This window comes from Coenobita brevimanus, chromosome 55 (assembly GCF_032717465.1).
Source record: "Coenobita brevimanus isolate Jiangsu-jjx chromosome 55, ASM3271746v2, whole genome shotgun sequence".
NCBI lineage: Eukaryota > Metazoa > Arthropoda > Malacostraca > Decapoda > Coenobitidae > Coenobita > Coenobita brevimanus.
Window position 1 is genome coordinate 57334977 of NC_137008.1, and position 21903 is coordinate 57356879.

The 21903-nt window shown below is 40.5% G+C and overlaps 1 protein-coding gene across 1 annotated transcript in view; it reads left to right on the forward strand.

Annotated features, from left to right (window-relative positions):
- LOC145401235 (little elongation complex subunit 2-like) overlaps positions 1–21903 on the forward strand; it is a 66669-nt gene that overhangs the window by 11633 nt on the left and 33133 nt on the right. The window contains exons 4-9 of the mRNA XM_080273555.1: positions 646–756; positions 3714–3890; positions 5710–5841; positions 7013–7144; positions 11877–12009; positions 18623–18778. Of these exons, the coding sequence (XP_080129681.1) occupies positions 646–756; positions 3714–3890; positions 5710–5841; positions 7013–7144; positions 11877–12009; positions 18623–18778 (841 nt within the window). The remainder of the gene's footprint in view (positions 1–645; positions 757–3713; positions 3891–5709; positions 5842–7012; positions 7145–11876; positions 12010–18622; positions 18779–21903) is intronic.

The following is a 21903-nucleotide window of genomic DNA, read 5'->3' on the forward strand; positions in this document are numbered from 1 at the left end:
GGCAAGATTTTTTAGAAAGGATTATGGAACATGGCAAATACACTTACTGGTACGTGTAATATGGTTGGAAAATTGTTGACCGCTGTAAATTATAATAATGTTAGAGATGGATCTATAAGAGTATGTGGATGTCCATTTAACTATACACGTACTGTTTTTTTTTTATCGAGGTGAAGATGTACTTGACAGGTTGGTGATGATTGGCTGAATGCAGCATGTCTGAATAACATTTACTAACCCAAATTTCCCCCTTAGATATATGTTGTCAATTAATAATGCTAACAAGTAAAGAGATTACGAAGTAATGTTGCATTCAGCCAGTCATCACCAACCTGTCAAGTGCATCTTCGTCTCAATAAAAAAAAAACTGAGTATAGTCGAATAACACTGGTGGGAATGATACAGGGGTGTGGTATTTGATCTTGACCTTGCCATGGTGAATCAGATAAAAGAATTAGATGTTATACTGCTGAGTTTTGTTATTAAGAGACTGCCAATTCTTTTATAGTTGTGATTTTTTTTTTTTTTTTTTAAATCACATATACCATTATGGTTTGGCTTAGGTTTGATGAAATCAGCATCTAGAGATCTCCTAGGTGGATTTTTACCTGAGGTATCCTCTGTAATTTGATTTTCTGCATCAAGGTTCAGATACAAAGAGAAAACAAGGAAAGGGAGGCAGATGCTGTGGAGAGGAAGAAGAAAGAAGAATCAGAAGCAGCAGACCGACAGTTTAGGAAACCACTGGACCTACAGGTAAACCTAATCTCATGACCTGTTATTGTTGAGTGTTTTGCAGCCTCTGGTTTATGTGACTTGGAACCTAATTTATATCATGCACAGATATTCAATCACTTCAGCTGATTTTGGTAAGCATGACATAGGAAATAATTTTTTCTTTTTTCTCCCCCCCCCCCTCAAGCCCACAGAAATGAAGAAAAACTGCCAGTTAAAGTTTTTCTGTGGTACCTTTAAACCATATATGCCAGTCTTCCCATTGCATAATACTGTACCAGTTATAAGAAGTTGCTGTTTTGAGAACACTTCCCCAACATACACGGAGGACTGCCTTTTTATCGGCTAAAGAGATTCCAAATTCCTCCTACTGATGTTTTGAGAAACCCTGTTGAGTGTGACATAAACATGTGGCACTGTCACTAGTGTCATACATGGCCTGAGAGAGGGGAGTGGTGTTATAACATGAAAACATCAGGGCTGGACTTGATGGTGTGGGGGAGGGGGAAGTGTTCAGATAGCATGCCAGGAGCTTATTAATATGTGGTAAAAAAATTTTAATATTTCATAGTTTTGGTATAATAAGTTTGATTATGATTTTACATATAAAAAGCAGAATATATTATCAAATATTGTAACCTTTATATATATAAATATATATAAATATATATATAAATATATATATATATATATATATATACACACAGTATATATCTATCTATCTATATATATATATATATATATATATATATCCATATAATGAAAAGCTACTCTTATATCAATCAGGAGTTTATACGTCTCTCTAACTGCCTTGTTAATGTGTTTTTCAGGTGATAAACTGTCCTGAACCAGCACTCCCAAATCTTTCTCTTCCCTCGCTTTTGTGATTGGTTCGTTACCCATCAAATAATTCAATGATGGCCTCTTGGTACTTTTACCCAGTTCCAATATTTTACATTTCTTTGCATTAAATTTCATTTCCCACATCCGGCTCCAATCATGTATCCTATCCAGATCCTCCTGCAGCATTTTACAATCCTCCTCAGCCTCTACCTTCCTCAAGATCTTTTCATCATCAGCAAACAGACTTGCATAACTATTCACATCGTCTACCATATCATTTACATAAATCAGGAACATTACTGGCGCCAACACCGAGCCCTGTGGGACTCCACTTGTTACTTCCCTCCATCCAGACATCCTATCCTTTATTACTGTCCTCATTTGTCTGTTTCTCAAAAAGTCTCTCATCCATTCCAAGAGGTTCCCCTTCAGTCCTCCTATATGCTCTAGTTTCCTCATTAGTCTCTTATGGGGTACCTTGTCGATGGCCTTCTCCAAATCTAAATACACACAATCCACCCAAACATCTCTCTCCTGTAGCACATCAATCGCTCTTGAGCAAAAACTCAACAAATTGGAAACACATGACCTTCCACTTCTAAATCCAAATTGGCTATTAGCTAAAATATTCATCTCTTCTAGATATTTTATCCATCTATCTTTCAGAATAATTTTGCACAAATTTGCGACCATGCTGCTTAGGGACACTGGTCTGTAATTCAGGGGTTCTTCCTTGTTTCCTCCCTTATAAATTGGTACCACATTTGCCCTCTTCCATTCTTGAGGCACTTTCCCCTCTTCCAGAGAACACACAGTTAAACTGTGAATCTTATCCGCCAGTTGTTTTCTGCGTTCCTTCAGTAACCAATTGGAGATTCTATCTGGTCCTGGGGCTTTCCTTACGTCTTGAGTTTCCAGTAATTTATACACTTCCTGTACTTCCACTTTTATATCATTTATCACAACATTTCTAGTCACTCCCTCCCCTTCCACAAACTCCTTATCATTAGTGAAAACTGATTGGAAACATTTGTTCACTATTTCTGCTTGCATTGCTGCATCTTTATAGACCTCTCCTTCTGCTTTCAGTTTGGTGACTCCTTCCTTTTGTTTCAGTTTGCCATTGACAAATCTATAAAACAGTTTGGGTTCATCCTTACATTTATCTATTATACCTTTTTCAAAAATCCTTTCTTCCTCTCTACGTATTCTTGTGTATTCATTTCTAGTTCTTTTATATTCTTCCTTTGTTCTGTTGTTACCTCTCTTTCTCCAGTTGTTCCACACTGTGTCTCTCTCTTTTTTTGATATCATACACCTTGTATTAAACCACTCCTTTTTCCTGTTTTCTTTCCCCCTTACTCTTGGCACAAATTTTTCCACTCCCGAATTATGGAGGCCTAGAAAAATATCCCACTTCCTCTGTATCTCTCTTGTTTCTCTGAATTTTCTCCAATCTGCATTTTTGAAAAATTTCCTCAATCCTGTATAGTTTGCTTTCCCAAAGTTGTACCTTCCCTGCCTATAAAGCTCGTCTCTTGGCCCCACGTTCCCAGTTATCATTTGGAACTCAGTGACCACATGTTCGCTTTTTCCAATAGGACACAGATAATTACTGTGTGTGTGTGTGTGTGTGTGTGTGTATCTATCTATCTGTGTACTGTATCAATCCATCTGTCTGTCTGTATAGTTTCTAGACACTGGCCACTCCATTTTTAGAGGGAATAAAGGTTATGATGATAGTTACAATGACTTCTTGTTATTGTATTTTGGTGTACAGTTTTCAGTCTGATAATACAGTATCTTCAGTTTTATTCCTGCTATTTCCAGACAATTCTTTTTAAACTGCAGAGGTGCCCCTCACAATGAAAGAGCGTTTCCATTAGCATCTTCACTGCAGTTGCTTCTTTTTTTCTTAGTACATTCACTTTCAGCTTTGGATATACAAAAGGCCCTTCGTAGTGAAGAGGTTAGGCTTGAAATTCAGTGTATTATGTAGGGACTTTGCATAACATTTGGCAGTGCTTCTTTTAAAATTACAGGACTGTATTGATTATTTAGTTGTAGTGCATACATACTGTGGTTATTTCCATTGTTTGTAGTGGATATTAATTTTGCAACAATACACTTCTCAGGTGGACCGTGTGTTTAACAAGCATCAGTTCTTCGTGAAGAAGTCGTGTCCAGTAATGATCCCCTACAAGTCATCCCTAACTCATGAAGAACATAAAGCCTACCTTCGTGCCTTCGTCCGCTTCCGCATCAGACCTGCCCTCACACCTGCTGAAGCAGCTGAACATGAGCAGTATTTGGTAAGAGTGATTGCAAAGTATAAGGTTGATTTGTGAAAGATGTTTGCAGGGAAGTCTGTGGACAGTAGAGTTGAGGAATGTGTTTTAAGTGATATGGTCATGTGGAAAGAATGGGTGTAAATAGGGTGGCAAAAAGGGTGAATCTTAGTTGCTTTTGGATGTGAGAAGAAACCTTGGAGGCCAAGAAGAATGTAGAAAGATGTGAGAAACAGGTGTCTGAGAAAGCAGTGTATGAAAACTGAGTCAAGGAAACTGAGAAAGTCAGTAGACAGTGGATTGAGCTGATTGGAAGAATTTTGTATGGAGTTTTGCATGACAGGGGTTTGGCACCGCTGTGATGTAGTTGTCAGATTGGCTCACTGATGGTAATTTGAAGTGCATAAGCTTCGTTTTGTTTCGATTTTGAAGGCCCCAGCATACATGCATCGGGCTTGGTCACCTAATGGCAGCTCTCCATGCAGCTCGATCTCTGGCAGCTTCCCTATTTAGTCCCATATCCCTGAGGCCACACACAAAGACTCCCAGGTTTTTTTCAGTCTACTTCTCACTACCGAATCCCTAGCATTAACACTTCTCACTTTCTGCACCCAATTATCATCCCCCATCCTCTTCACATGCCCAAACCATCTCAATCTACCTCTCCTCATCACAACACCAGTACACTCTAGTCCCGTCCTACCTCTCAACTCTTCCATTGTAAACCCAGCCCCCCCCAGGCCTTGCATGCAGGGATGCACTGCACATCCACCTAATCATTGTCATTTCTGTATGTTTGAGCCTACAAATATCCCCTTCCTTTACTGCCCAGGTCTCACTACCATACAATATTACACTTCAAACACATGCTGCATACAAAGACCCCTTAGCACATATGGAGAGTCCTCTCAATGTCAGGAGATGCAACAGCTGTCTGAACTTCTTCCAACCACTTCTCACCCTAGCCACAGAACTAGCTCCAGCCCCACCTCCAGCACATAACATGTTTCCCAAATAACAAAGCTCTTCCACACACTCAAGAGACTCACCAACAAGGTCAATCCTTTCATGCCTGACAATCTCCATATGCTGTCCCCGACACACTGCACACATAAAATCAGCATTATCTCTCAGTCTACGTTTAGTACCATTACATCTCTTGTGCACCCATTTATCACAGACACTGCATAAGGTGGAATTACTTCCCATGCCCTTATGGCAAATTGCACATGGCCACTCTCCCTCTTCTTTGACAGTACCACCACCAACCCTAGCTATCATCACTTCTGGTTTATCTGCATGTACTCTTAAGCCCATTTGCTCCATACCATCTCTCCACTTCCTAAATCTTTTATTGCCTTCCATTCATTCTCAGCAGTCAACACCAGATCATCAGCACACAACATCTCCCACAGGAGTCCATTTCTGAGGGCATGTGAGAGGGCACCAAGTACAGTGATAAACAACAAGGGACTCAAAACTGACCCGTGATGCACACCAACATTCACGGAAAACTCATCAATCAAATCTCCATTCACTCTTACCTGGATGCGAGCACCCACATACATGGCCATAATCACCCTAACCAGCCACTCCTCCAACCCAAGCTTTCACATTGCCCACTTCACCATCTCTCTAGGGACTTTATCAAAGGCCTTCTCCAAATCAATAAAAACAAAATTTAGTTCCCTTTTCTTTTGTATATATTTTCCCTGAAGCTATTGAACAATGAATTGTTACAAAATACATCATACTGTTCCTTGCCCCAGCTTGTGGTCAGACATGTGCTCTTTCACATAGCAGATTACTATCCTATATGCTTGATCACCTTTACCTCTTACAGAGTTTGCAGCACCGGGTGTATGATGAGCAGTGCAGGTTCATTCAGTTCTCTTACCAGGTAGCCTCAGCACAACTCTCTGCTTACAATACTGTGCCTGAAATTGTCACCTCCTACATAAATCAGTATGTCCAGGTGGGTATGCTGTTCCCTCTTGTCTGTCATTGTCTGCTATATGAAAAGAGGTAATGAGTGATTGACTGGTACATTTTGAAATGTGTGGATAGATTAAATACATATGAAATTTCATTAAATTATGTATATTAGGTATAAGTGTACAGTGATATTCTTTTATTTTAAACTTGCATTCCATTAACCTATCTTTAGCCTCTCCTAAATTTATAATTTAGGTCTTCGAGTTCTGTAATTGTTTATTAATTTTTAGGGAGTAGTTGAGATGACGATCATATACTGTTACCATCTTCAGTGCATGGAATTGTTGAAATGTGCACATATATTGTTGTTTATAGGACAAAACACAGTTAATAATTATTAGGGTCCAGAGATTGATGACTTTTGAAAGTTATCACAGAATATTTAAGTATCAACTTTTCATATTGTTGTTCTAGTATTCTGGGTACAGTACTTTATATATTACTTAGCTGAGAAATAATAACTCATTTCACTTGATCTCTGCAGGAGCAACTTTCAGAACTAATGAATGTAGTTATTCTTTAATTTCTTCTAGTGAAAATGTAGTAAAATCTTGGACTTTCAGAGTAAGTTAATATATTTCACTTTTATGAGGATGAGATGGAGGGATGGGGTGGAGAGGTATATGAGACAGGGGGGTGTGAGTTGGGAGCAGGGCAGTGAAATGGCGGGGGACAGGGCGACGTGGAGGCGATTTGTTTGTGGCCACCCCAAATGGGATTGAGGCGTCTGGCAATAGATAGATAGATAGATAGACTTTTATCTGTCTTTATTTGACATTTCTATGTAGTATTGTGGAACATAGCTTGAAATACCTGTAGAGGTTTATGTTCTGATAAATTTTCATGTTCTTTCAGATGCACAGTACAGTATTTGACTTTTATTTTCATACATTTGTGGCTTTATAAATTTATGACATTTATGACATGATGTAAAGCAATGTCTTGTCAAAAATCATTTATGACACACATTTCCAACACTGGTCTAGTGTTTGCTTTGTATGTTAAGTTGATATCTCCCAGGAATATTGTGTTGCATTGTCTAAGATGTGCATGTTATGACAAAGCCAGATCATAACATTGCCTGATTGATTTATGTATTCCCTGTTTGGATGTGTGTTGTCTTCTAACATACAGTACATATTTTGTTGCAGCATCGTTCAAAACGTGCTGTTCGGTACAAACGGAGTTATGTGCAAGAGCAGCAAGTTCCACTCTGCCCTCAAGACCCCACCAAGAGATTTAGCAATTTGTCTTTTACTCATCTTGGTCATCTCCTTAGTCTGGTGAGATATGTGGTGTAGCAATATGTGATCTGATTGTTCGGTGTGGGAGTATTGTGTTATAATGTGCTGTGTGGCAGTGTGTGGTGTGATTGTCTGGTATGGAAGTATAGGTATTGTGTTACTGGTATACTGTCTGGTGTGGTATTGTTATAAAGTGCTGTACCAGTATAGCAGTGTATGATGTGGTTATCAAGTATGGCAGTGCTGTATTACAATGTATTGTCTGGTATGGCTGTACAGTACTGTAAAATGCCATGTGGCAGTACAGTACTGCTTTGTATAATGTCCTGTATGGCAGTGTGTGTTCTGATTGGCTAGGGTGACATTGTTATGTGTTGAATGGCACTGTGTGGTGTAACAGTATGGGTGTGTTGTTGTTGTTGCAGAGTGATGTATAGTACAGTATGATCACCAAAAACATGCCAGTTTTGTCCCAACCTTGCATTGTATTTTAAAAATTTAGCATTATGGTTAAAAAAACATGTGGGAAAATTAAGCTTTTCCAACAGTCCTTATCACCACCCTTAACCATTGCCCTAAGCTTGCCCTAACTTCCTCACATTGGCCTTAACCCCTTAACTGCGGGCTTGTTTTGCTTTTTCTTGCGGCTCCCCCGGGTATATTCGCGCTCCGACAGACTCTCTAAAAATATTTGCCAAAAATCAGTTATTAGTCCTAGAATATTAAAATCACATGTGCTTACGGCACATACCTTCAGCTTTCTCCTGGGATGTTTGTTGAGCCTTCGTTGAGTACCGTAGGACCTGTGGAAACCTCTGAAGTTGGGTAACGAAATCTCCACTTTACACTTCCCGACAACCCGTAATAAATACCACAGCCTGATATTATCACTAGAAACACTATTCTATTATTCTCAAATAAATTGGAATCCATACTCCAAAAAAAAAAACTGTGAAAGCAATGAAAATTATGGGGGCGTATGACCTTCCCACTTGACATCGTTCGCCGCTGGTGTTCTGTCATTTATTATTCATAAAAACACTCACAGTTTATATTTCTGTTACTATATAACACTTATATATATCTACAGTCTTTATCCATAAGTTTCCTTAAGTAATAGTAGTTTATTATCACTGTAGGGATTCAATTTCTTTCAGTAAAATACGTAGCATTCACTTTCTCGTCCTGTATACTAGCATTGAGAGTGAAAGTCACTTTCACCTTCACTCTCATAACTCATAGTATTCATACATGCTAGAGTGAAACTTTCACTTTCATTACTTCTAGTATATATACTCGTATTCTTATAATACTACTCATTTACATTTCTATTTACGTTCTCTATTTTATTTACATTATTTATATTTCTGTTTTATTTACACTGTGTTATGCACTGTCACTTGAAGTAACTTATAAAACTACTTTCCACTGTTCACTTATATTTACATTCATTGCGTTCACTTGCTGTTTACACATTATTTACACATTTACAATTCCACTTGCACTGTTTTACTCACCAGAAAGATCGTAGTCACTCTCTATCAATTGTCAGCCCTTAACTTCTTTCCACATGAGATTTAGTAGGGGGTAGAGGTCACAGGGCCCTTTGCATGGGGCTAAAAGCGGCGGAAGTTAGCAGGAGCGAATCCGACGTACTTTCACCTTGAAAGACGACAGTAAACTGATAGTGGTGGGCCGGGATGGTCTACCTAGGGAGAATGCATTACTGCCAACGTCAGCCTCTTGACAGCTGCTAATATATAGCTATGAAATTACTGGCAGGAAATCTAGACAATACATTATAGATTAGGTAGTTCCAGGTGAATATAAATATCACTTAGGCTTCTCCCTTCCCTCCTTATGTATATTTTTATTACGAGAATAGATTATACGGCATATTTCAAGGGGAAATAAACAGCGAAAATTAGCGAACGAGTGCACGTGAGGTGTTGTCAGGTGATAATTAGCTAGTACCAGGTGTATGGCACTATCACTTACCCTGTTTCTTTTTGTTATATATTATTTGGTATAAGAATAGGGCATAGGACTTATTTCAATGGTTGAAATCAGTGGAAAATTCCAGGGAAGATTTACTTAGCGTAGAATACAGTATGGTGGCCTGCAATAATTAGGTAGTTCCAGGTGAATGTAAATATCACTTAGGCTTCTCCCTTCCTTTCTTATATATATTTTTATTAAGAGAATAGATTATACGGCATATTTCAAGGGGAAATACACAGCGAAAATTAGTGAACGAGTGCACGTGAGGTGTTGTCAGGTGATACTTAGCCAATTCCAGGTGTATGGCACTCTCACTTACCGTATTTCTTTCTTGTATATATTATTTGGTATAAGAATAGGGCATAGGGCTTATTTCAATGGATGAAATCAGTGAAAAATTCCAGGGAAGATTTACTTAGTGTAGCACAGCCGGGCAGGCGAGAGGATAGGGTAATGGAGGGGGGGTAGGGAGGGGAGTCAAGAACAGGGAGAAATGGCTAAATTGTCAACAATGGATGGGAGTACAGATGAGATTAGGAGTGCTGACTAGTGTTGGACGTTGGCAGTACTGATAGATGATACAAGCTACCACTTGAAAGCCCGGGCGAATTCAAAATAACACAGAATCGCAAAAGTGACTCCCCGCGGTATGATCCCTTGCTCCCAAGCGTCACGAAAGTGACGCCCCGCGGTTAAGAGGTTAAAAATAAAAGGATATGCCCAGTAAAAGTAAGTGAAAACAAAGCACATCCATATGTTCAAGTTGGCACTAACACTTCTTTATGCAAGCCTCGTGCAGCTGCAACACTCAAGCCTCTGTTTCTTATCAAGGTCTTCATTGCACCAGCTACTTTTCTTCCTTGTATCACTCTACTTTCCACTTCTTTTGCACATTTTCCTCTCTTTTCTATCACTGTACTCAGGTATTTGAACTCTCTCACCAATTCCAGTCTCTCAATTCACTGTAACATTGCACTGGGAGTCACCTTCTCTCTCAGTAACCATTACTTTACTTTTTTCTACATTTACTGTCAAGGCATGATGCTCACAGACCTCAGCAAAACTCTGCACTATCCTACCAAGTTCTTGTCTGGTATATGCAAGTAGTATTGCATCATCAGCATACAACAAATTTGAGATATTCCATCCATCACTATTCATTACTAACACCATCCCTCTATCCATTACTTGTGTTTTTATTTCTCTCATCACCCCATCCATACAGTATATATTGAACAACATGGGGACATCACACAACCTTGTCTCACGCCCACACCGATCGTGAACCATCCACTTAGATGCCCATTAACTCTTACACATGTTTCACTACCATCGTAAAAACTCGTTACGGCACCTAGCAGCGTACCATCTACACCGTACATGTGGAAAACATTCCACAATCCTTCTCTGTCCACTTTGTCCTGTACTTTTTCCAGATCCATGAATACCATAGACACCTTATGGTCCTTCTCACAAGCCTTATTTTCTATCTGTCTCACTGCAAATATTTGATCCACACATCTGCTGCCATTCCTAAAGCCACCTTGTTCATCACTCACTAGTACTTCCGATCTCTCTCTTACTTTCTTTATAATAATTCTTCCATATACCTTCCCTACCGCACTCAGTAAACTTATGCCACGGTAATTCTTGCACTCACTTCGCTCACCTTTATTTTTGTACAGAGGTACATTCACAGCCTTTTTCCACTCTGCTGGTAGTTTCACTCACCCATGCCTTCTTACATATATCCAACAAGCACTTCATTCCACTCTCGACTACACTTGAGCATCTTTGCATATACCTCATCAACCCCAGCCGCTTTCCCATTTTTCAGCCACTTCATAGCACTCTTCATCTGTGCAAGTGTCATATCTCCTGGCACTGCATTCCTTCTCTTCACACCCCCAAAACCAGCCATGTTAATGCCGGTATGCTTTGTCTATTTCCATTCATCAGGCTTTCAAAATATTTCCATCTGGTCTGTACTTCATCCCTATGGGTTAATAATCTACCACCTACATCCTTCACACTTTCACAATTCTTTTTGCTTTCACTTCTACATTTCCACACACCTTTCCAGAATAACTTCCTATTTTCAGAGTAGTTTACATTCATTTTCTTCCTAGATCTAGATTTTTTTTGTGTGTAAGAATTTTTATTAATGTATGATGATTATTTAAATGAAAATCTTTGAAGTGGAGAGGTCTATTTTTGGAACCTTTATGCTGAAAATTGATCTTTCCACCTGACATGGGTCAGGTGTGGCCAGTTGGCTCATTGTGTCATGTGACTTTTGTTATTCAAACATGTTTTCACAGTGATATAAAATGCCATATTTAGGCTATTCTTCAATCAGTGAATTCTTATGTAATAATAATCTATCTTTCATCCAGTCCTTGAGATGTAACTGCCAGTTAAGAATTACAGGTGCGGGGGGTTGGGAGCTGGGGTAGAGGTAGGTGGAGCTCGTTGCATCCCCCCCCCCCCTCTTCTTCCCTGGGTATACAGGGTTAGAAAGGAGGCATCCTTAGGCAGAAATTAGTGATCATGAGTGTACATATTTCTGTTGTTTTCAGAAGTCCCTCCCTATAGTCCAATAAAAACTGTAGTCTGAATGACCCTCGGTCCCCTGCCATTTCGGATTACAGGACTTTTACTCTAGGTGCTTGTCAGTTTCCTCCCTTCCTCTTACGCATGTATATGTCCTTTTAGTTTTGTGTGTATGCATTTTTGGTATTATCAAATATTTTTTTTGTTACTCTGATAGGGGACTGTGCCATGGTTCAAGATTCCCAATCCACACAACCTTAACAGACTTCCACTGGATGAATCAGTGGCTCGTGCGCAACCCCCAGGACAGAGTGAAACGCCTAGCACCAGCATCATTCACAAGACTCCAGGTACACTCATTTACCTCACATCAGGTTAAGTTAGATCAGATAAGGTGAAGGTAAAAAGGAAGGAGATTCATGCAGTTTATTAGTCTTCTACCAGTCAAACCGGTCGGGGACCATAGGTTTGCACGGCTCAGTCAGTACGTCCGTCAGTCCTTCTGCAGTTTCATGTCTGCCCTGTAACTTCCACATCCATGGACAGATTTTGATTTAACTTGACTTAAACTGTGGATTGCGAGCCACAGCTCAGGCTGTGCTGGCCATGCATCACTGCTAACTACTCCATCCCTGTGCAAACTTACGTACGGTGAGTCCTTGAAAAACGAAAACCCGAAATATGAATTTTCGATGTTATGAAAGCTATGAATATAGGACAAATTCCACAATACGAAAGTATCTGTCTCGATTATGCGAAAAACAATACAAAAGGAAATACGAAAATTCAGAATGGACGCTCGCATGCAGCGAGGAAACGAACTAACCCTTCTCTGGTAAACAGTTTTTTGTGCACTTCTCAGTTGAGTCCACGGTTTCAGGACAATTCACCTTCAGGACGATTCCCTGTCATTTATTTACATATCAGATTATTTAGCAAGTTCAGTAAAACCTCTACAACTCGGCATAATACATGTGCAAGCCTTGCCGAGTTAGCCTATTTGCCGAGTTGTAGGAATGAACTTTAAGTTCCCCCTCGGCACACATACACTAAAAAGGAAAAAAGGAAAAAAAATGGAAAGTTTTTACAATAAACAATGAAAGCTGCCTTGCCATGATTCCATGCAGTTGTAGGGTGTGTTCCAGGCATGGAGGAGGACTTTTGGTAGTTTTTGGAGGTGTTAGGGGGGCTCAAGATCACTTTTGGGCACACCTTTACTGTACTGTACTTGACACTGTACACTATGTAAAGCACAGTTAACACTCTAAAGGCCATTACTGTAATGTATTTATCACTTGTACTATACTGGGGAACTAAACACTTAAACATTACTGTACACCTTGGCATTTTACCGAGTTGGGGTGATTTTTGTTGACTCTCTTCCTCTCTTGTGCTTATTTTGGGGAATTTTTGAATTTTGATTTTTTAAATGAATATTTTGAAGCCTTCCCGAGTTGTAGAGGTTTCCGACTTGAAGGATGACGAATTGTAGAGGTTTTACTGTATATTGTTTTTCGAGTTATATGAGTTATAAAGGTGATGGTGGTGTATTCTTTTTATAATAAATGTAAAATATGGCATCAGATAGTTGGTATTAATGGAAAAGAATGTAAGTACTGTACTGTACATTGAAACGTGACTCAGGTGACGTACGATGTTTCACTTCATTGTTTAACATACGGTTACATATGAGACATTGGCATTTATATAAATGCCTAATAACCTCAAGTGAATGATTGACATACTCTAAAATTATACGAATAATCTTCATATGACGTCTACATTCTCAGCTAATCAGTCAATCTCAACCTACTGCATCCAAAAATTACAATAAAAATTACTGAAGACAGCTATGGGAGATGCCAGATTATAATTCAAAGTTGACTACAGTGAGGCAGAAGCAAGTTAATTATTGACTACAAGTGTAAATTATAAATACTATCCAAAGACTAGCTGTTGATAGATCCCCATGAAATAGTTATTATAGTATTAATCATTTAATATTAAATATATTTATAGAATGACGGGGAATCGTCTTGGGTGCGAATTGTCCATGTTTTGATGGCGATCGCAGCTTCAGGAGGATATTTTTGCAGCTCTACACTTTTTCGTACTGTTTAGACATGCCTCCCAAGCGCCCTGCTTCATCTCCAGCATCGGGGGAGCCTGCTGCAAAGAAGCAGCAGCACCGTACTCTAACTTTGGGGAGGAAATTGGAAGTTATTAAGATGCCGCGAGGAGGGGCAGGGAGTCTAGGAGATTTGGCATGCTTTAGGCCTTGCAGCTTCCATCGTTGGCACTGTGACCAAGAAAAAGGAGATGTACAAGAAAATGGTCACCTCGTCCTCTACATCTACAGGTATTACTTACCTCTACAGGTATTACTTCAGTTTGCTCTATCCAAAATTCGGAATGCTGGGGATTGTTATATCGAGAATTTACTGTACATATGTATGGTTATCATCAGGTAGGGGACTTTGTATTGTTTGGCAATATTTCATTCACTTGTTCTTTAAGCCCTTCTCGTTGAGGCTGTACTTTTTGTTTGACAAAGGACAGTTTGATTGAGCTTGCAGGATGCCTCTCAAGGGAGAGTGGTTTGAAACAATCATATAGCTGCTCATTAAACTTGAGAATGTATTTGTGCTTTGTGGTAGTTAATGCTAGGTGGAAACAGGACAGGGGTTTAGTTGAAATAAGAACTGAATATATTGAGAGCAAGAAGCACGTGAAGAGATTAGTGAAGAGGAAAAAGGAGGAAGAGAAATGAGTGCAAATTACTCTGATAATAGGAAGTTATTCTGGAAGGAGGTGCATAAATGTAGAAGTGGTAGTGGAAAGAAATGTGAGTGTGAAGGATGTAAGTGGTAGATTAACCCATGGGGATGAAGTAAGGACTAGGTGGAAAGAATATTTTGAAAGTCTGATGAATGGGAATGGAGAGAGCAAAATGATCGTTAACATGAATGGTTTTGGGGGTGTGTAGAGAAGCAATACAGTGCTAGGAAACATGACACTCACACAGGTGAAGGATGCGGTGAAGTGGCTGAAAAATGGGAAAGCAGCCGGGATTGATGAAGTGTATGCAGAGATGATTAATTGAAGTAGGGAGAGTGGAATGAAGTGCTTGCTGGAGGTATGTAAGAAGGCATGGATGAGTGAAATTGTGCCAGTAGAGTGGAAGAAGGTAGTGATTGTACCCATGTACAAAAATAAAGGTGAGCAAAGTGAGTACATGAATTATCGTGGCATAAGTCTGTTGAGTCTTGTAGGGAAGGTATATGGAAGAATTATTATAGAGAAAGTAAGAGAGGTATCAGAAGTCCTAGTGAGTGATGAACAGGGTGGCTTTAGGAGTGGCAGAGGATGTGTGTATCAGATATTTGCAGTGAGACAGATAGTGGAGAAGGCATGTGAGAAGGACATTAGGGTGTTCATGGTATTTATGGGTCTGGAAAAAGCATATGACAAAGTAGACAGGGAAGGATTGTGGAAGGTTTTGCGCATGTATGGTTTAGATGGTAAGCTGCTCAGTTTTGATGATGGTAGTGAGGCATGTGTAAGGGTAAATGGGCATCTGAGTGAGCGGTTCATGATCGGTGTGGGCGTGCAACAAGGTTGATTGATGTCCCCATGGTTGTTCAGTATACCGTATATATGGATGGGTGATGAGAGAAGAAAAATCACGAGTAATGGAGAGAGGGGTTGGTAATGAATGGTAATGGATGGAGTATCTCAAATTTGATGTATGCTGATGATGCAGTGTTACTTGCAAATACAGGAAAAGAGCTTAGTAGACTATTGCAGAGTTTTGTAGATGTCTGAGTTTTGTGCCTTGAGAGTAAATGTAGAAAAGATGAAAGTGATTGTTATTGAGAAAGAAGGTGACTCCCAATGTGGTGTTGCAGTGAATGGAGAGAGACTGGAATTGGTCAGAGAGTTTGAATACCTGGGTAGTGATAGTAAACAGAGGAAAATTTGCAAATGAAGTGGAAAGTAAGTTGACTCAAGAAAGGAAAGTAGCTTGTGCTGTGAAAGCCTCAATAAGAAACAGAGGCCTGAGTGTTGCAGCTGCGTGAGGCTTACATGAAGGAGTGTTATTGTTAGCTTTAACATACGGATTTGAGACTATGGTGTGGCATGAAAATGAAAAGTCAAGAGAAAGAGCTGCTGAGAAATATATGTGGAGTGCAGAGAGTGGATAGGATATGGACTAATGTGATTCGTGAAAGATGCAGAGTGAGGAAGTCTGTGGACACTAGATTCAAAGAGTGTACTGAGATGGTTTGGTCATGTGGAGAGAATGAATAACAGTAGAATGGTGAAAAAGGTATACCAGGTATCTGAACAAATTTGAAGGAGGGAGGAGGCGAGGTAGGCCAAGGAGAAGATGGAGAGATATGGTGGATGAGTGTGTGAGGAAGAGAGGTGTGGATGTCGGTGAGGTGAGGGGACTGACAAGAGATCGAGCTGTCTGGATTAATGTTGTGAGAAGAAGTGCATGATCAGGGATTTGGCTCCTCTTTTTAACATGACAGCGTTTGGATTGACTCTGTTGGATGTGTTTATGTGAAACTACAGAATGTGGTGAAAGTTTTTTGGTGTATCAGATAGAGCCAGGATTCCAGGGGCTTGAACGATAAGTGAATGGAAGCATGGCCCATTGAATTGGGCAGACTTAGGTTGTCTGGACATTGCTACTCCTCACCCTGCCCATGGGTGGGAATGGAGGTTCGGATGATGATGATGATATAATGTATGTATATATATATATATATGAGGCGTCTAGAGCCACAGGGGCATCCCCACCAATATACTGGTTTTGAGTTAGGTAGGGGAGACAACAGGCTTAACCCTCTTCTCAGTGACAGCACTGGTTGCCATACAAGATTCGGCCTTCTGGACAGTGGTAGAGGGGCTCAAAGTCACACGGGTTTGTCCATGCTGCCGGGCGAACAAATCAGAGCAGGCAGGCATCTAAGCCACACAGCCCAAACCAATCAGCATTCTCTCTCTCTGCCACTCCCCCAGAGCAGCCAATCAGCAAGCATGTGGCTGGCCCGGTGTGCTGGTAAGACTTCCCTCCCGTGTTCACTGAGGTGTCTAATTATTACGTATTGGATTTTTACCCCATTTATCGTAGATTATTGGTGACAAGATGAGCTGTTGTTATTGGGGTTGAAGGGGTGGTGACAAGATGAGTTCATCACATAGTTACAGTGAGGAGGTGGTGCCTATAACCTTTCGTAAGTGTCAGAAGTGTGTGGAGAAGTGGAAAAAGGTAGAAAGGAAGAGGAAAAGAGAGTGGTGAGGGGAGACAGCGGGAGGGGGCGTGGCACCGAGGAGGCAGAGTTGGATGTTGATCTCCTAGATGACGACCCCACCATTTAACCCCCCACTACCCCTTCTCAATTTACTTAAGCACTACACTACTTTTTTTTGTGTGTGTGTTATTATTTTAATCTATTATGGTAGAGGAAAAATAATAACTGCATTGATTTCAGATTTAGTTGTCAAAAACGTGAAATTACAGTAATAATTATTCGTTTATTAATATTAAGTGAACTGGAATCTTCAGTTAATAAAGTTTTGTACATTAATACATTCGTTGATGTATTTTCTGCTATGTTTTTAAATCCCTACAATATGTTATTATGCCCATTTATAAATTGGGGGTTTGGTTTACTGCCTATTTTGTGGTAACGGTTATTACTGTTTTGTTTTTTTGGCCGTACATGTAGAGCATAGGTGCTGATGATCATTTTGATGTATAAAAGGTCTGTTTATTGCCTTCTGGTTATGACGTTGCCATAAACACAACTTTAAAGCGTCATAACTCAAAAGTACATTTTGGCGCCGATGCCCCTTTGGTTCTAGACGCCTCATATGTATATATATACATGTATATATAGGAGGTGCTACCCAAAAGTTCCAGTAATTTGAATATTGTAGGAAAATAAATACCTTACCTCCTAGTTCTCACTGTCGCCTTCGAAGTAGTCCACTTGGGCATGTATACAGTGGTCCCAGCGTTTTTTTCCACGAGTCCATGCATCCCTGGAAGGCTTCAGGCATGATGGTCTTGAGCTTCTGCAATTCTGTCTGGATCTCCTCAGTCGAGCCAAATCGACGCCCTTCAGTCGTAATTTCAGCTTGGGAAGCAGGAAAAAGTCGCAGGGAGCAAGGTCAGGCGAATAGGGTGGGTGGGGAATAACTAGTTTGTTAGTGGTAACCAAGAACTACCAGACAACAATTGATGTGTGGGTGGGGGCTTTGTCATGATGCAGGACCCAGTCCTAGTTCTTCCACTGTTCTGGACGTTTTTGGCAGATGTTCTCTCTCAGACACTGCAAAACTTCTCAGTAAAACTTTCTGCTGATAGATTGACCAGGTGGGACGAATTCCTTGTGAACAATCCCTTGGCTGTCAAAGAAAACGATCAACATTGACTTGACATTGCTGTGCCATTGGTCTGCCATTGCAAAACCGCCAAACCACCTACACACCACGTTACAATAGTAAGCATAGCTCAACAACGCGTCCGTTCACAGACACGGCTGGGGCCGCACTGACGCACAAGGGGTGCTGCTGACTCCTCCTAGTGGCGAAAGGCAAAACTGCAGACAGTTGGCTCCCTCTGATCAAATTACTTGAACTTTCGGGTAGCACCTTGTGTATGTCTGTCTATCTATCTATCAATCTATCTATCTATCTATCTATATACATATATGTACTGAATATAAAATCCCTCAGTTCCTCTTTTATGGGCTGTAGATGGCCTGGAGTGTGGAGGAGCCCATGACAGGGCCACTGTACTCTGGGTAATATAAGCTGTATAAGCAGCATTTTTACTTGATGGAATACTGTGTTGTACTTCCTCCCATTGCTTGATTAGAAACATGCATTATTGCATGGATTCCTTTGTTATGTTTTTTGGTTAACAAGTTGTTTACTCTGTTTCAGTGAGTGAGGACCATAATGCAGCATACTTGGCTCAGAAGCACAGAGCAAACATCGTGATATCAACAAGTGCCTTAACGGTTCTGGTGGATAACTATGGCCCAAGTTTTGACAAGGAATGGGATATTCCTGTTGTGGTGAAATCTTTTCAGATTGAAGGTAAGTAGTATTACACAAACTTTACTGGAAAATCAGGTTTAATTGGTAGTTTAGTCCAGTCACTCATGTTGGGACTACTGGTAAGTAGCTGATGCACCCTCAGTTTCTTGAGATGCCTTCTCTTCCAGTGCTTTGATGAGCTCATTGACGGTCCTTACAGACCTCATATATTGTTAGTCATGCATATTCTGACTGGCTTTGGGCACATGTCCATTTCCAGGAATAGTGTGCACCATGAGTACCTTCGGTGCAGTTGACAAAGCACGAAGGATTGGTGGTAGTGATTGGATTGGGTAAGCATATAACAAGATCTTTCTACATCCATTCTGAATCATTCTCACACTGAAATCCCTCCAAGTCATGATGAAGTTGGTGATGGCATCCCCTTGGCTGAGCTACAGTATTTCCAAAACTTAATTGTCTATGCCGGTGTTGTCTGCCTTCATCTCTCAGTTCTTGTAAGGTCCACCTCTGCTCAATCTCTTTGAGGACTCTGTGTTACACTCTCCTATCTGAGGCCTGCTGTATCTCCTTGGTAGTCTTGAAGCACAGTCCCATAGCCACTGAAATAATTTCTTGATCGTAGGCAAAATCATGGAAGTGGTGTTTGTTGGTAACATCACTTCTGCTTGATGATGAGTTATATCTATGCTGGATGACCTGGACAGTTGTCCATAATGGGCTCTACCGTAAATGTTATATTCTTGTCATGCAGAAGCTTTCGGTTATGGGCACAAGCATGTGGTCCAAACAACGAGTTATTACCTTGGCTTTATGGCCCACTCCTTTGAATGTGGCCCCACTTAATACCTAGTTGCTCTAGGAACTTAGCAGCAAGTGACTGGTGATGAACAAAGCATGCACTTGCTGGTTACATTACAACATAATGAGATGGCTCCTTGCTGGCTTTGAAGCTTGGAACCTGACTTCCTCCTATGTTGGAAAGTTTGAGGAGGGTAGGCATTTCCATGTAGATAAGCTTCATCCATATTAACCCCTTCATTACCGACCCCTCCCCCCAATGTAAACACTACGTTTACCCCCCATACCGACCTGACAGCTCTCTCTCTCATAGTGTGAAGTGTAGTGTATATTTTTTGCCACATCCAAACTATTCACTGTTTGTGATTTTTTTGTATACTGATTATCACATAAACCCAGCATGATGTTGGTAATAAAATAATATATATGTAAAATCATTATATAAGTTTACATATCTTATACAACTACTGTACAAACTAGCTTGAAAAAAATGTCCTGCTCAGTTTGATGGCTTATTTATTTACCTTGTAAGCTGAGCATGAAGTGTGTGCACACACGTGACGGTGATGGCAACCTTGACCCACTTGTTGCTGAGTGTGGCGTCACTGAGATTGCTACTAATTTCCTCCTCCTCCTCACTCACATCGACCTCGCTATCATTTTCAGGATCATAGTCATGTACTGACACATCAGACACTGCTGCATCATCATCTGATACATCTAAATAAGTATCCTTATGAGGAATAAACTCATTGCTATTGGAATCTGCCGGAGACGCCATGAGAGAAAAATATCCTGCACATCCTCTCTTGTGGTCCAGTGCGTGGTAACTAGCTCTCAGGCAGGCCAAGGGGTGTAATTTGGCTGTATGTCAGCGGAAAATATAGTACAATATGTGTTGTAGAAATTATAAATAAAATAATGAATGGTCTAAAAGAGGTTACATCACATATGAGTGAGCAAGCCATTGATGCCACTGCAACTCAGTCGTGACGTATCTTATGATGTCAGAGTTCGTCAGAACTTCATCACAGTCCTTGTTGTCAAAACACAGAGCTGTTGCTATCATGAGGTCCTCAGAAACAGCCTTACCAGGCTACCCTGAGGCCTATAAACTGCCATCATTAGAGGATGTACCAGCGTACCACGGTTGGCGTTCCGGTGTCTCACGGGTGTTTACAGGTGATGTACGGGGGTACATCAAAACATATTTCCAGTAAAGAAGGGGTTAAAGGTGTGGGCTATTTCATAGCCACCTTCATAGCACCTGAAGAAAGGTGGCAGCAACTTTAATATTAGCAGAGGATACTTCATCATGCAGCTGGCTGTGGTGAGTCCCATGTTGGTTGACAGACTGGTTCAACTACCCTTTGTTAGCATATAACTCCTGGCATGGCTGCACTTGCATCACTTTCATAAATTTCCTTAATCGTCTCACACTTGATTAACACATGATCTCACAATAGGGTACTTTCAACACCCTGTGAGCCCACTGGAAGTGCAGTTTTATTTTTCACAGTACACAGTGGTGATTAATTCACTTTCAGTGCATGGACCATGTATTGATAAGTTTTCTTGATTATCCAGATGTAGCAAGGTTATTTTCTGTTGTTAAGGAAAGGGTGAGAGCTTATGAGACAGTCATGCTCCAGCCTGCACTATTTTCCAAATCAAGGCCCACAGTATAACATGCTGTACCCCTACCCAATCCACTCTCCCCAAAAAACAATCCAGACTCATGGTGCTAAGTAGTGCAGCCAGTACAACCTTGGAGAAAGAATGTGCTAATAGGGACTGTAACAGGGGATAGTTTGTTGTATTGTGGAATGAGGCTTGCATGCTATACATCACCGAATGCCAGTTTTGAAGTGCTGGGGGTTTACCAGATTCAGTATTTGTAAGTTAAGTCTAAATTTGCACAAGATGGATTGGGGTATTGATTTTGATCACTGCACAAGTCACATCTGTGCAAGTTGGAGGATAATTGTACTCCTCTTTTCTTTTATCCACCACACTCCCCGCAGTTGTGTGTTTCAAGCTACAAGATCAACCTCCTCATCGTCCTTTCACCACCTTCTTGTCAACAGCATTCTCAAGCATCTTTTTCTGTAGAAGCACCTAATCAGTCAGACTCTTTTCAGTGCATTGGCCAGTCCTTCAGAACTACAGTATATGTATTTGTGTGCTTCCTTATTATTGCCCGCCTTGCAAGGTGATAATGTAATTGCCGACATCTGTGTGTGTGTGTCTGTTCCCAAAATATCTCAAAACCAAGTGTGTAGATTGCATCCAAACATTGTCGGCAGTATCCTGGGATATGTCTTGTTGATGGATGATTTTGTTGAAGCTGTGATGATGTGCCT